Source organism: Cupressus sempervirens, chromosome 5 (genome assembly GCF_028749045.1).
Source record: "Cupressus sempervirens isolate cs-2001-9-10 chromosome 5, ASM2874904v1, whole genome shotgun sequence".
Taxonomy (NCBI): Eukaryota; Viridiplantae; Streptophyta; class Pinopsida; order Cupressales; family Cupressaceae; genus Cupressus; species Cupressus sempervirens.
Window position 1 is genome coordinate 515,693,304 of NC_143122.1, and position 14,501 is coordinate 515,707,804.

General features: G+C 34.7%; 1 protein-coding gene across 2 annotated transcripts in view; it reads right to left on the reverse strand.

Moving 5' to 3' along the window:
* Nucleotides 1–1,106: 1,106 nt before the first annotated feature.
* The window catches only part of LOC149556971 (SNARE associated Golgi protein family), a 142,987-nt gene continuing 129,592 nt past the window's right edge, over nucleotides 1,107–14,501 (reverse strand). The window contains exons 6-7 of one of the 2 annotated variants that reach the window (XM_089831615.1): nucleotides 1,736–1,846; nucleotides 1,107–1,624 (exon numbers count right to left, since the gene is read on the reverse strand). In XM_089831615.1, coding sequence (XP_089687741.1) covers nucleotides 1,601–1,624; nucleotides 1,736–1,846 — 135 coding nt within the window. In that variant the 3' untranslated portion in view covers nucleotides 1,107–1,600. Of the gene's footprint in view, nucleotides 1,625–1,735; nucleotides 1,847–7,318; nucleotides 7,397–14,501 lie in introns of those variants that run through there. The other variant, XM_089831616.1, reaches the window with a different exon arrangement.

Consider the following 14,501-nt stretch of genomic DNA (forward strand, 5'->3'; position numbering starts at 1 on the left):
GGCTGATGCAATTTTCTCATGCAGTCTTCAAAATCATAACTTGTGCACCTTCATAGTGAACATCGTGCCTTTTAAAAGTGTTGACATTTTCTATATACATACACACACACACACACATGTATATAGGTATCTATACACATACATATATATAAATATATAGATGTATGTAGATAGATACATACATACATATACATATACATATGAGTATTATCGTCATCAAAGCAGAAAATTGTTCAGTGGCAAAAACATAGTTCATACAATATCAAAAACATTCCAAAACATGAAACTTTCAGAGGTATAATTCTTGGTTTATACTGGAGCTATGTCATTTTTTAAATACTTATTTAATTTCTGTATTTACAGTCATTTCGGAGCTATGATCATAATAGATACAATGAGTATGCACTCAATCCCAGCCATGATTACATAGGCACCATTAAAGGCATTGTGTCATGGTTAAAACTTGGGATTGTTATTTTTGCCACCAAGGTTCAAATATGCCATTGAGCTTGCAGGCTTTGTGCCACACTGGAGCAGTGAGCTCACAGGTTCGGACAACCTGCATACATGGATTGCATTTCCACCTACTGTTATTAAGCTATTTTTTAGAGCATTTTTTTGGAAATGATTAGTGGCATATGTTAATTAAAAGGTTCAATTCTATGCTCACATTCATTTATTGAACTGATGCCTGTTGTTAGTATCACAGTTCGGTTCTGGTAAAGTTTTATGCAAGAGTGAGAAGATAGAAATGGCAGAATGGGTAAAGAAACCTTCTCTTGGATCAACCTCTTGTGCATGAAAAAATTAAAATATTAAACGAACAAGTGGGTAATGCTTCAAAAGGAACTTTGATGAGTTATACTGGATTTTATCCACAATCTTCTCAGCAGATATATTATGCAGTTATATTATCCAAAACTAACAGCTGCCCTCCATCCATCAAAATGATTCAAATATTCTAATAAATTCTTTAATATCATGAACGAGTGTTTAATGCTTCAAAGGAATTTTGATGAGTTAGAGTCAAATTTATCCAATGTTTTCAGAAGATATATGTTATCAAAAAACTACCAGCTGCCTTCCATCTATCCAAATGCTTCAAATGTTCTAATAGATTTTGTATTAATCTGTGAGTAATGAAAACTAAAAACCACTGACTGTTGATGTAGGCTCAATGGGTGGATAAACAGCTTATACAAATTTAGCATACAAACCCACAGTAAGATATGGGTGATATTATAGAACAGTCGACCAATAATACAGCCACTAATAAGGGATTCTCATATACTGTTTCTTGGTAGATTAATACAAATATTCTTGAGATTAGTATATTCACTGTCAGCTAAGGCATTACTAGATGTACATTCTAGTCAATTTTCAATTTTAAGATCGTCATTGTGACTGAATCAAGAAAGAAACATGATCCACACTAGGTACCATGGTATTCACCTTAATATACAAATGGACTATTTCATCTGTTTTAGCTGCCAAAATTAGTGCCAACCCTCCAAAATGTGGCATAGACTACCAGTTGTACTTTTATTCAGTCTTCATTGAAGCTTTTCAATAAAGATGTATGAATCTTCTTCTCAGGTGCCTACTCTATATCTTTCACAGCATCCTGTTGCAGAATAAAGATGTGAAGGAGATATTTACACAATTAACATTATCAACGAGCTCCAGGGAATGAATCAAGAAGGAAAAAAAAGGATATATATTCTTATTAGCCAACCTTAGCAAGTCTAGTAACATAAGTAGCAGCCACTGCTGTCACTAAGAGGCCTAAACCAAGTGTCAACAACTGTTGATTTCCTCCAGGCAATCCTCCTTCTGCCTCTTCTTGCTGTGGAGGACAGGTATTAGCATTTGTATGTAGATTAAAAATATAAAATAACTGAACTAGCACTACAAATTCTAACTTGATATAATACTGAGGGAGAAACAAGAAAACAATATGAGAGCTAATGGATACACTGGGACAGAAAAAATGATCTTATAATCATTATCCCTATCGATTTTCAAAATTTTCAACTAGTAGTTCATTTCTTTTGAATCTTACATCTTCTAAAGGACCCTGGTTGTGAATAGCAATAAAAATTTGTGGACTTCAATTAATCTTTTGACAGACTAATAAAGCTATGGCTTCTAGCCAACAAAAGCTTGCCACTTAACATAAATAATCTCTTTAATATGAGTCTCGTTTTCTATTTTATGATGGGATTCTGGTGTAGATATGGAAATTATATGCACTAAGATGTGATCACCACTGAATCAACCTCCAAATAGAGAAAGGTAGCAATATCATGGCGTAGACGAAAAAAAAGGCCAAGGATGGGTATAACAGATAAGTTTGGCACTCCACAACACGCAAGTCATAAAATAAAGTAAAACATCCAGTATAATCATATCATAAAGCATAAACATCAGAACTGAGAAATGAAAGGATCTGGTGCAAACTGATAGCTTCCTGGGGTCAAACTATAGGAAAATTGATCTTCCCATCAACTAGAGAAAAGAAGAGAAAAAACCCTAATATATCATAGTATTCTCTCGAACTCCTAAAACTTGGCATACTTTATTATTGGACCTAGCATAGTTAAACCACCAACGCCTTTATTTGCAACCTGCTTTTGTCAAAGTTTCCTCAACTCCAAAAACTTAAGAATATATAATTTATATTCTAATTCTTTCCACTTTATTTTATGAATATAATGTTAGTTCTCTAGGAATTATAACAGGAGATTGAGGACACCCTCAGATTGGGGCCTGGCCAGAATTTAGGATTTCAGCATTTCAAGATATCAGGGTGACTTATAAAAGGTGCTGATAAGTGATGCCAATGTTTGCTAAGATGTCATGAAAGCATAATAGAGGATGAATGAGTTTCTGAAGGCAAGCATACAAGAGTTACAAAGGTAGAGAGGAGAGCACAAAGTAAGTCTTCATGATACATCTCTCAATGCAGTTAGTCAAGCTGACCAACATCAATCCTGAATTTGTGATGTCCCATTGTAGGAATTGATGAAACTCTAAAATTTTGGCAAATTTAGAGTCCCAAGCACGATGGAAAAGAGGAAATGTTCAAACCTTACCCACTACTTATATTCAAACGATGTTTCAAAATACTAAGAAAAATCATGATCAGAAGAATATGGAAAGGGAAGTTGTTTCATATAGGCATACATTTCATCACTATCCAAAATGGCTTGATATCAGACTCATCATGATGAACTTTCAAATCAATGCCCAACCTCATTAATTGTGAAACATGAAGGATGTTATATGCATGAGAGAATCTAGTCCAGAAAATCACTCAATGTCTCCCAAGTTAATGAAGATTTCATTTGTTTTCAATCAATCTGTGGATGATACTGTAACAGAATAGTACTTTTTTTTATAAAGATTGTATTTGATATATGTTTAGCTAAAGAGTCTTTCCCGAAGAACTGGTTGAGATATAGTCAGATATGCTGAAACTAACCCATTCCTGCTAAAGACTGTTCTGGAATGGAGTCTTATCGTAGAGTAATGGATGCAAAATGGCCTGTGATCAATACATGAAGTCCTGTCATTATGTTAACAATGATGGGTAGACATCCTTAGCATGTTAACTATATATTATATACAGAGGTAAATCACACAGGCTTCATAAATATTCAGTAACAACAGAGTATGGCAGAGTATGTGCGGCAGATTGAATGAGACAATATGCTGGAGTTTATATCTGTATATTGGGGGTTTCTAAACCATCAATTCCCTACTGTACACAGAAGATTCACAGCGACATACATGGCAAGAAGCAATGTAAATAAGTCTAATCCTATCAAGAAGGTTTGGGGGATTATCTATATCCAGCCAATGATTTTTTCTCAGGCAAAATGATACAGAGATACTGTGTGTTTTTAAAGCAATTCGTTATCAAGATCTTCACCATATCCGTGAAATCTGGAGATGATAGATTATTTTCAAGTCTTGAACATCTGTAAATTGGTCTGTATTATATATTTCTGGATTCACTTACACAGGAACTAATACTGGATATGCTTGTCGAATAATAAGAATATCACCCAGCAAATATCCAGGTCAGAATCATATTGAAATGACAGTCATATACGAATAACAATGGAACATTACCTATAAGGACTCCTGAATCTTTTACCGTCAACCATCGATTCAAATCTTTATGTGGTTGTTAATATCTGATACGTTTTTTGATTTGTTTGCAGGGAAACTTGCAAAAGAGGAATGATATTAGACATTATGCTACTGCATCTAAGGCTAGAACAAAAGAGAGTGAAGTCTGCTTGATGCAGGCATATGGAGAAATACAATATGTGGAAGCATGATTCCATGCGCATGCACATGGAAGCAGAGGGATTGTTGGAACTAAGATATTGGAATGATATCGCAAGGAATAAGGGGCAACGCCAAAGATTTGAAGTGAGAAGATTTATGTATCGAATGGATTATTCAAACTAAATGTGCCACCGATTAAAATACAATAAAATGTCAGTCATACTTAGTCTAGATTATATATTATGTAATTGGCCGGTTATTTGTTAGGAAGAGGTGCGATGGTTAATAATGCCCTTCCATCCTTTATAAATAGAAGATGTAAAAAAGAGACAATTCATATCCATCTATAAATTTTTACATACCCAAGTCTTATGCACTTTGATATATTATATTCCTCCTTTATTGGAAAAGATTGAATGATTGACCAAAGCTCGTGAATTGTGGATTGTTGAATAAATTTATATGCGATTCTGGAGTCAAACTGCATTGGATGGATCATCTGTAAGGAGTGTCTCTAGTGCAATTTTATTTCCCTCATGATCAGTAAGAAATATTTATTTTATTTGCTTGAAGCTTTAGAGGTAAAATATTATATAGTTTTGTCATTTATATGTATTATTTTAATTTTATAAATAATTTATATGATAGATAAGTGGACAGGATCAATTATAGCATTTTAAAATCGAACATCATAGATATTGAGAAATATTTTATTGTTTCTGAATCTATGTCTGGTTTGTCTCCTAACCACAAGAGTTAAAACACATTCCAGACTGTTTTAAAATTGCGTCCATAGATTTGATCTGTCGCATCTTGATTACTAAATTGTTTATAATTAATGTGCGTAGAATTTTATAAAGTTGTACGTTTTAAACTTATAATACTAACTCTATCACCCTTTGGCACTGGTTTTATATTTTTCTAGTGTAACACGAGGACGTGTCCCCTCCAAAAAACTGGGCCGTCTCGGAGACGGGGATGTCCCCAGGATGGGGGGATGGCCTCTCGGTGTTTCGAGCGGTGCCACTTAAATTGTCACTGCCGCCGAAGATGATGAGATGTCTCCGATTGTGGGGGTGCGAGGGGACGCAAAGGAGTCTCCTTCATTGCAGGGGGATGCCACGACGTCTCCTTCATTGAGAGGAATTGGTCTACATATAGCTTCATCCACTCTCTTAAGAGGAATAGACTTACCTCTCAAAGAGCACAGAAGCTAGTGGTTGTACACAGTGTGTTGCATATCAATGCCCATAAGACAACTGTGTACAAGGAGAGTCCAACATCATGATGGGATGTAGAGTCTGCGGAGCCATCGTAGATTGATGAGGAGGAGGATGCTTTAGATCCAGCCATAGGGTTAGTTAGTGTTCCCTTTTCAGCTCTTGATCTTGGAGAGACTGATAGTTCCAGTGGCGATGACTTTCAACTTTCAGCCTCTTGGGCATGATCATTGATCATTGATTTGACATTTTGATTTGGACTCTTGGAGACTTGTAGTTTTTGTTTGCATTATATACTTATTTTGATATCACAATTCATGGCACATGATACTTCTTGTAATCATCTTTATGTCATAACCCATATGGTTATTGATTACTATTAGATAGTAGAATCTAGATATTCATACTATTGATCTGAAGACTGATATATAGACTAATATTTATTATTTTCTGATGCTCAATGTTCAATGTTCAATGTTCATTGTTTGTTTGTCATTTGGTCATGAATCATGATGTTCTAGTTGAAAACTTTAATGCAAAGTTCAATGTTTAAGTTTTCTACATCTTTGTATCTTATATCGTATAATTATTAATTGTAGTACATCTTTTCATAACTAGCATTTTAAGTACCATATGTATAGTATATACAGCCCTACTCCCTCCGCCACCCCCCCGTCCCCCGCCATTGTCCCCAAATCAATGCCCCTTTGTCCCCCCGTCTCGGAAACTTGTCCCCCCGTCTCCTAGGGTGGTGTAACTATGTATTTTCATTATTTGCAATCCATATGCTAGCAATCTATTTCATATCTTTCCTTTGAAAAATTAATATATTCATTTGTTGCATTAATCTATAATTATTCTTTATTTAAATATATCACATTTATTTATTTATTCATAATTTTCAAGTTTAAAGTTTTTTTATAATTCTTGCCATTTGGAAAACTTTCAATATAGTTGAATTCTAATCAATCTACTGTAAGTGTCTTGGACTCAAGTGTTTTGTTTAGGATTAGATACACCCGCCTTGGTTTTGCAGAGCCAGAAGTGCAGGGGATTTGGATTGCATCGATCAATCTCCCCAAGTTGGTCATAATCGGTTGGATATCCCAGTATCGAGTTGGCAAGACTCGTAGGATTTCAATCTACGGTTTTGGGAACCAATAGGAATAATGCAATATAACCCACAAAAATGCAATGTTTTGATACCACTTATAATCTCCCCTTATGTAGATTCTATTGGAATAAGGAACTATTAACTCACAAATCCAATAGCAAGAAACTTCTTTCCAATCAAAGACTCTAAAAATTCGTATAAAAATTATATTAATTGTAATTAATACCACTTGCTATAAGAATGATATATTATAATCTTCTTATAAATGATTTTTTTTGGATATACAATTGCACCACTTATAATATGATAATCTTGATCACTATGTGATATACCATTTGTCAATGAGTATCTTATAATAATCTTAAATCATTGTACATTATTCAAGAATTATGAATATCTTTGATATTCAGATCTGCAGTAAAGTAGATAATTGTTGCTATCTCTGATATGAACTATGGGGATTATTCAATGATGATCTCTTGCTAAACTCTGATCTGCACAAATGGAGTTAACTCAGTTACTTCTGATATGACAATGTGAATTGTGCTGTAAGTCTCCCTCCAAATGCTTGTAGCTGTTTCTGGTGTGTCAATAGAAGATATGCTGTAAGTCTTTTCAATATAGCTGTTCCTGATATGGCAATATGAAATATGCTGAAGTCTTCTTTCTGTTGCTTATAGCAATGATATGACTCCCTATTTCTGATCTAGACTTTTGCAAAAGGTGGTGGTCTGTTCCTGATTACTCTCCTTAATATATGCAACTGAATTTGTCAAAAAGGCAACTGCTCAATTGAGTGATCCAAGTATGGATAAATAGAATAAAAGAAACAATCAACAATCCCCTTGGAATTGTTTAAATCTGCCATACATATCTACCAAATGTTCTTTCATTAAGAATTCCAATATTGTGTTTTTTTCTTCAATTGCATTATTTTATCCGAACATGATCACATCTCTAGCTGATTGGGTCTTTTTGGTAAAAGTAAGAGACTTGCATTAATTTGATAAACACAATTCTTTATTACTAATTCTTTTGGTAATCACAGATCTAGGGAAATAAGGTGCTGGTGAGTCCTCAACCAGGTATCTTGTTCATGGGTTTTATATCTTGTTTGAATCACTCCCTCATTACTTGACATAACTTATGCTATCCATAATTCCTCACAATGCTAATGTATTATACCATAATGAATCCGGTCAACAATTATTTTGGTCAGTTATGTGATGGCCCATCATGAATGAATGCATTTATAGGATGACACCATATATGAATGGATGCATATCAAGAATGAATGCATGATGATGATTAACTAATATGAAAGATGCAGAAGCTGTACAAGACAAGGTATGTGTATTTTCTGCCCTTTGTTTTTCTTGTGCCAGTAAGTACACAAGGGTTAAAGTTGTAAGAACTCAAAGGAAAAAAAATTGTCCTCGGAACCTCGGAGAGTTGCAAACTATGCTAGTGAGTGGAGAAGTCAGATCAGATCACAACCATTCAATGGTCAATGTTATGCTTGAATTAAGTTTGGGCATAAGGCAAACGAGTGCAGAAGTAGAATGACAGGAAATGGATTTGTGAACATGAGCACCAGGTAGAAATGTACAATCTTTCAATGGCGATTATTATGCTTGGATCAAATATGGGCACAAGGTTGTTGAGTGCAGAGCTAATTGCAGAAGTAATCAGAGTGGTCTGCAACAAGGTCCTATATGTTTCAATTGCAACAAATCAAAGTAAATTGCTATTTTTTTTCAGAGGAAAGGATGTGAAGGTGTTGCATCCCAAATTTTTGCCTTTTTAAAATAATCATATAGCCATTATATATTTCATGTGAATGACAGACAGTTAAAAGCAGTTGAATGTTGTGATCTTGTGAAATGAAAATTATAGTTAACCATTTTAATTCATGTGAAAACTACTTGTTAATTTCTCGTTACAACTCAATTAAAAATGAATACTTACATTTCAAGAAATTATAAAGTTAATTGTTAGTGGTATGGTAGTTAGTCATTGTGACAAAATGAAATGAAATTGTTTATAGTTATCTTGATTTAAATTTGAGGAATATGTTATTATCGTGGAAGTATTTTTTTTGGATGCAGGAGTACACAAAGAGGGGAGAAGCATTGCTAAATAGGATTTAAGGAAGGGGGCACCAAAAAGGTCCATTGACAAGTCATTAGGTATGGGCTCTAGGGCTCTAACCATCTTGGTAAAGGATTTAACAGCTAGGCAACATAGAGTATACCTTGGACAATTATGAGCTACCCGGTTGGTTCTTAATACAAGAAAAACATTAAACTTTTATTAGCATAAAAAATGTGTTATCTTCTTTCTATATCTTTTTTGCGACCATGGAGTAATTGTAGAATGGAAATACTACTCAAATTCACAGAATAATAAACACATGTACCTAGGACCAAATATAGAATATACCTCAATACCACACTACCAATCGGCGAGGAAACGCTTTACTTTATTCATACCAAAACATCATCATTACATTGACAATATTCCAAGTACTTATAGAAGGGTTGGTTGGTTGGGAAAACCAACTGACGCATTCCCTCACCTCCTAACTACCTAGCCCACTTAAGCTTTTAACAAGCACTAAGTACAATAGTACTTTATTCTCTACTACATCTATCCCCCCAAAAAAAAGAACTGTTAAACACAATGAAATAGAAAAACTTGATTTTAAGAAGGTAATCATCGGTATGTAACTCTATATATTATCACCATGATATTTTAACACCTATAATTGCACCTACATGTATAAATGTATATATATATATATATATATATATGTGTGTGTGTGTGTGTGTGTGGGTGCATAAATTAATATATTGATGTATATATATAGGTGTACGTAAAATTATAGGTGACACAAATAGCATGATGTGAATATATATTTGATATAAACTTTGAGAAAGCATAATCTTCGTGTCTTTAATTTGGCTCCATATCGATGAGCGTTTGCCACCTTCATATCGGCATTGTTTCTTTTTAAATTTTAAAAGTGTGGAGGAGTTACTGGTGACCACTGGTTGCCTATGGACCGTCACTCCTTTTCTTATAACTGAAAGAGTGTGCGGGCAGCCTATTTTAATGCTCTCGTTGCCGGAGAACGGCTCTCTTTTCTTCTCTATCGATGATGACTCTGCGTTTTTTTTAGCAAAGTATCTCATCCTCCATCTGCTATTGCCTTTGGTGATATATCATTTTGTTACACATCACAACACCTCAAGTCGCAGGAAAGGCCACACCATAACTATCTGTACAGAACTCATTCTTGTGTTGAAGCTCATGATTACTAGCCATGATTCCGAATGCAATTACCATTCTCAGGTCATGCAACCATATGCTCAAGTTATTTTCATATGATATTTGTCTTTTCTGGTTATTTCTATACGTTTGTCTACAATGATATTGAATGTTTGTAGTGTTAATATGCATCCTCGATTATGGATGTAGTAATACTTGCCATAACCAAAAGCTTAGTATATTGATTTAGAAGTATAAGAACTAGTTCATCTCATTTATTTCCATACATATTGAGTGCTTGTAATCTTACAAACCTACTCAGTCATGATCTATTTGAGACCATCGTGATTGTTTGCAAATACATTTCTAAAATACATACTATATATATTGTTCATGGAGCTAGCTCTGATATATTTTTCTGAAGGCATCGATCTGACTTGTACAATGGTATTGACCATATTCCATTGAGATAAGGCTGAGATTTGAGGAAGTAATCCTGATTGATAAGTTGAAATGTTTTATACACACAGAAATCTCCCAGGATACACTCAAGAACAGGAGTCATGCATGAATAGGTGGGGAGGAGAAACACTCCTGCAAGAACAAGTGAATGTCAGTAACAAGAGTAAATGAATAATTAAAACTGCATTTATCGAGTCAGCTCATGGTTGTCCAAAATATATTTTAGTTGTCAAGTCGAGCGGTGGGTGATCGGGCTTTCACAATGCCCATCTAAATCCTTGGCCAAGGTAGGTTAGTGGCATGCTTGTCGCAATTCATCACCAGAGGTTAGAGTGCTAACTGTGGATATCCACTACCTTGTCTATCGCTTAGTCGATACTATAACACCAAGATGCTCGGGTGGCAAGACCATGGTGCCCCAAGCCTAACCTCAAGGTAGGGAGGGCCTTTCCCATATGAGATTGTGTGGGGATAAGTTAAGGTCCGCAGTTGGGAGGTTAATCCTATGTCAATGCTTCTCCTATTCACCAGATGTCGAGACTTTCACAACACCTTGACAGTTATTTGATACATGTATGACTCTTGATCTTTTGTGCGTTCCTTATCTTAATTTAATGTTATTCCTTGAGGATGTATATATAAAAGTGTTTCTTCATGATGTCTTAATGTATTAGTAGAAATTAGTTATGGAAGTTATAATAGTTTCCTTTCATGTAAACTAGATAAAGGTTGTTACTTCACTTCTATTACTTATTCTTGTACAATGAATTCGTTTGATGGTTTTCTTTATAAAAGATGTAACGAATATAACTACCTTTATGTCATTTTGTTATGAAAGCCAGTTATAATCTTAGAATATGTTTTCTATTTTCAGCCTAGGCAAAATGGTATGTTATAGAAGGCTTTTGTTCTAGAAAATAAATTAATTAATGTGAATCAGAAAAGAGAGATGTAGAAGACATGGGTAAAGAAATCTAAAGAGAAAGAAGGAGAAAAATCAGTGTTTACCGTACAAGTAAAGAAAATGAACGCATACAAACAATGGACACGAACAGCAGAATTATATTCGCAATAGTAGATCAATGATGATTTACAATGATCCCAGACGGGATATAAATACTACCACCGAACTTTCCCGAAGGAGTCCGTAGGCCACAACATTACATCCGCTACAAACTATTTACCCGTCGGCTACAGAATACAGAAACACCACCGGACATCACCCCGTCGGCTACAGAATACAGGAACACCGCCGGACATCACCCCGTCGGCTACAGAAACAGAAACACCGCCGGACATCACCCCGTCGGCTACAGAAACACCGCCGGACCCATCCAATCGGCTAACAATCAGTAGATGTGTCTATACCCCGTGGTGTTGCAGATGTTTCCTCTAAAAACTAAATAGGATGCATAGTTTAATGCAGAGATTTATTGTGGATATTAAGTGCCCCCCATTGGTTTGGATGTTAGGTGGTTTTCAGCACAATAGATAATAATGAAGGCATTTTGATTTGAGTATTTCAGGTCTCTAGAGAGACTAGTAGAGGTTTATGTGTTGAAGTCAAATGGCTTATTAAGGCTTCTCAGGACAAGCTACTGGAAGCGGAAAAAGGTCAAACAATGAAGTCCTTTAAACAAAGTCAATCCAAAACGAGTTGTAATGATGCAAAAAGTTGTACACAAAAGGGAACAAGAACTTTATCAGAGAGTAGCAATTTGAAGGCAACAGTTACTGTTGGGCAAAAGGAAGTTTTAATAACATATCTCAAAAGAATTTCTTGTAAGGGACAAAAAACTGTACAAGGGAAGTGAATTTCGTGCGGGTTCGAAGAAATAACCGTACTGCATTTTAAAAAGGTGTGTTATGGATCTAGAAAGTTGAGGCACTATGCAGAAATCATATCTGGGGAGAAAGGCATGAAGGTTTGATAGTTACTACAAAGAAAACATCAAAAACAGGGGAACTAAAGTAGAGTCTTGTGTAAGTTATGGAGGTCGTAAGTTGGGATTTTCAGAAGCTCACTTGGCAATGTTTTCCAATTCTAGTTTGGCAAGGATGGAATGGATGTTGTTTGGATTGAATCACAGAAAATTGATTTACTGAAGATGAAAAAGAAAGTTTGAAATTGTTTGTGGATATGAAATTGTTCAAGAAAATTGGAGTTCTAGCTACATGCTGCCAATCCTTCAAAAAGAAAGCAATTGCCAAATTTCAAGAAAGGCTAAAGTTTGTTCCTGGTCATAAAATTCTTCTAGGCACAACATTTGCAAGTAGCCATGTACCGAAGTAGTACCACCTTACAAAAAAGCATTCACATGGATAAGGAGATAATTGGATGTATTATAGCACAGTCTGTTGGTGAACCAGCTACTCAGATGACATTTAGTACTTTCCATCGTGCTGGTGTCAGTGTCAAAATATTACTCAGCTAAAAGAAATTATATGTTAAACTTGATCAGATTTATATATGATAGTGTTTTCTTTTTTTACTTTTGTGCAGATGTAAGGATGTAATCAACAATGATCAATCTTTACACAGATCAAAGATCTTGGAGGATCGCTGCTTCCAACTTACAAGGATGTATCAATTTGCTGTGATGTAATCTTGACAAGACAAGTTCATCAACTGCTGTATACAATGTTGATATGAAGTGTATCAATATTGCTGAGTCGATTTGTCGAAGGCTGAATACTATATTGCTTTGCACTTAAAATAATTCCGTATGCTGCTCAAGTTTGAATTGGCTTCATATAAATATGTCATGGCAAGGGTTTATGGCTTACAGGAGACATGTTTCTACGTGATACAAAACAATGTATTGTATTGCCATAAGTGATTAATGCCTTCAGCAGATAATAATTATTATTCTTTAGAATATAACTGATTATATATATATATATATATATATATATATATATATATATATATAATCACTGATTATTAATCTTGTGCATCAGAGTTTAATTATGATAGTTACAATCATAGCAAGTAAAGGATAAAAACAAATGTTGATATCAATGCATAGATTAATCCGACTGATCTCAAAACATTATATATGTGACAAAGAAAGTTAAAGGACAAAAGAAAGAGTAAAGACGCATATAAACTGTGGTATGATCCAGATCCAATGTGAGGAAGATGTTAACTTTATTAAGTCATGCTATGAAATGCCAGATGAAGATATTGCAACAAATGGAACCATGGTTACTACATATTGAATTAGGAGGCAATGGTTGATAAAAGGCTTAAAATGGCATATCTGCCATATTAATGACGATAATGCGGAAAAACTTTTTTTGGTGGAGGACCACAAAATCAAAATTCTAAAGATGGTGTCATTCTCAATAAGGTTATGAGTAATATGCTTACAGAAATGGATTTAAATTTTTTATAAAATCTGAAAAAATGAGGTTGATTGGAATGAAGGATTCAAACCTGAGACAGAATGGATGATAGTCTATTTAATCAAACAACATAAAGATCAATTTAACCTTCTAGAATCACATTTTGTGCAGCAAACAAATACAACAAATTTCAAGATTAATGGAGATGGCTTTGGGAGACAACAACTAGTGAATTTGTACATCGAGTTGGATTTGCTAGCAGATAAATAAAGGAGCAATTTAGTCGTCTAAAGGATGTCATAGACTAGTCTAGCAAAAATATTTGAGGAGTCTGAGAAATTGTATCAAAAGTTCAAGGCATCGGAGATTCAATACAGATGTTGAGGATGATCTCATGATGTTGGCATGTTAGTGTACCTGGCTGACCTCTACAGTGAAAATTTTTGGAAACCTTTTTCGTTCAGCACACAAACATAATGCCCTCAATCAAGTGAGCTACCTAAGTTTTGGCGAAAAGACAATTTTGATCTTATTTACACAGTGGAAGTTATAATTATATAGTATGATTTCTCCTGCATTCATTTTTGGTGGATTACCTGAGGGAAGTTGATAGTGTTAGGAGGAGCATTTGAAATTCTTGCGGAGAAGAATATGTATAGGAGTATGTTGTAAATATGTCTTTTTTCTCTTGAAGGCAGCAATGGAGTTAGTAGATTCTTGGTTACAGAAAAATTGTTAAAGAAATTAGATATCCCTAATAAGTGGAGCTTTGTAGCTGACAGAGATGT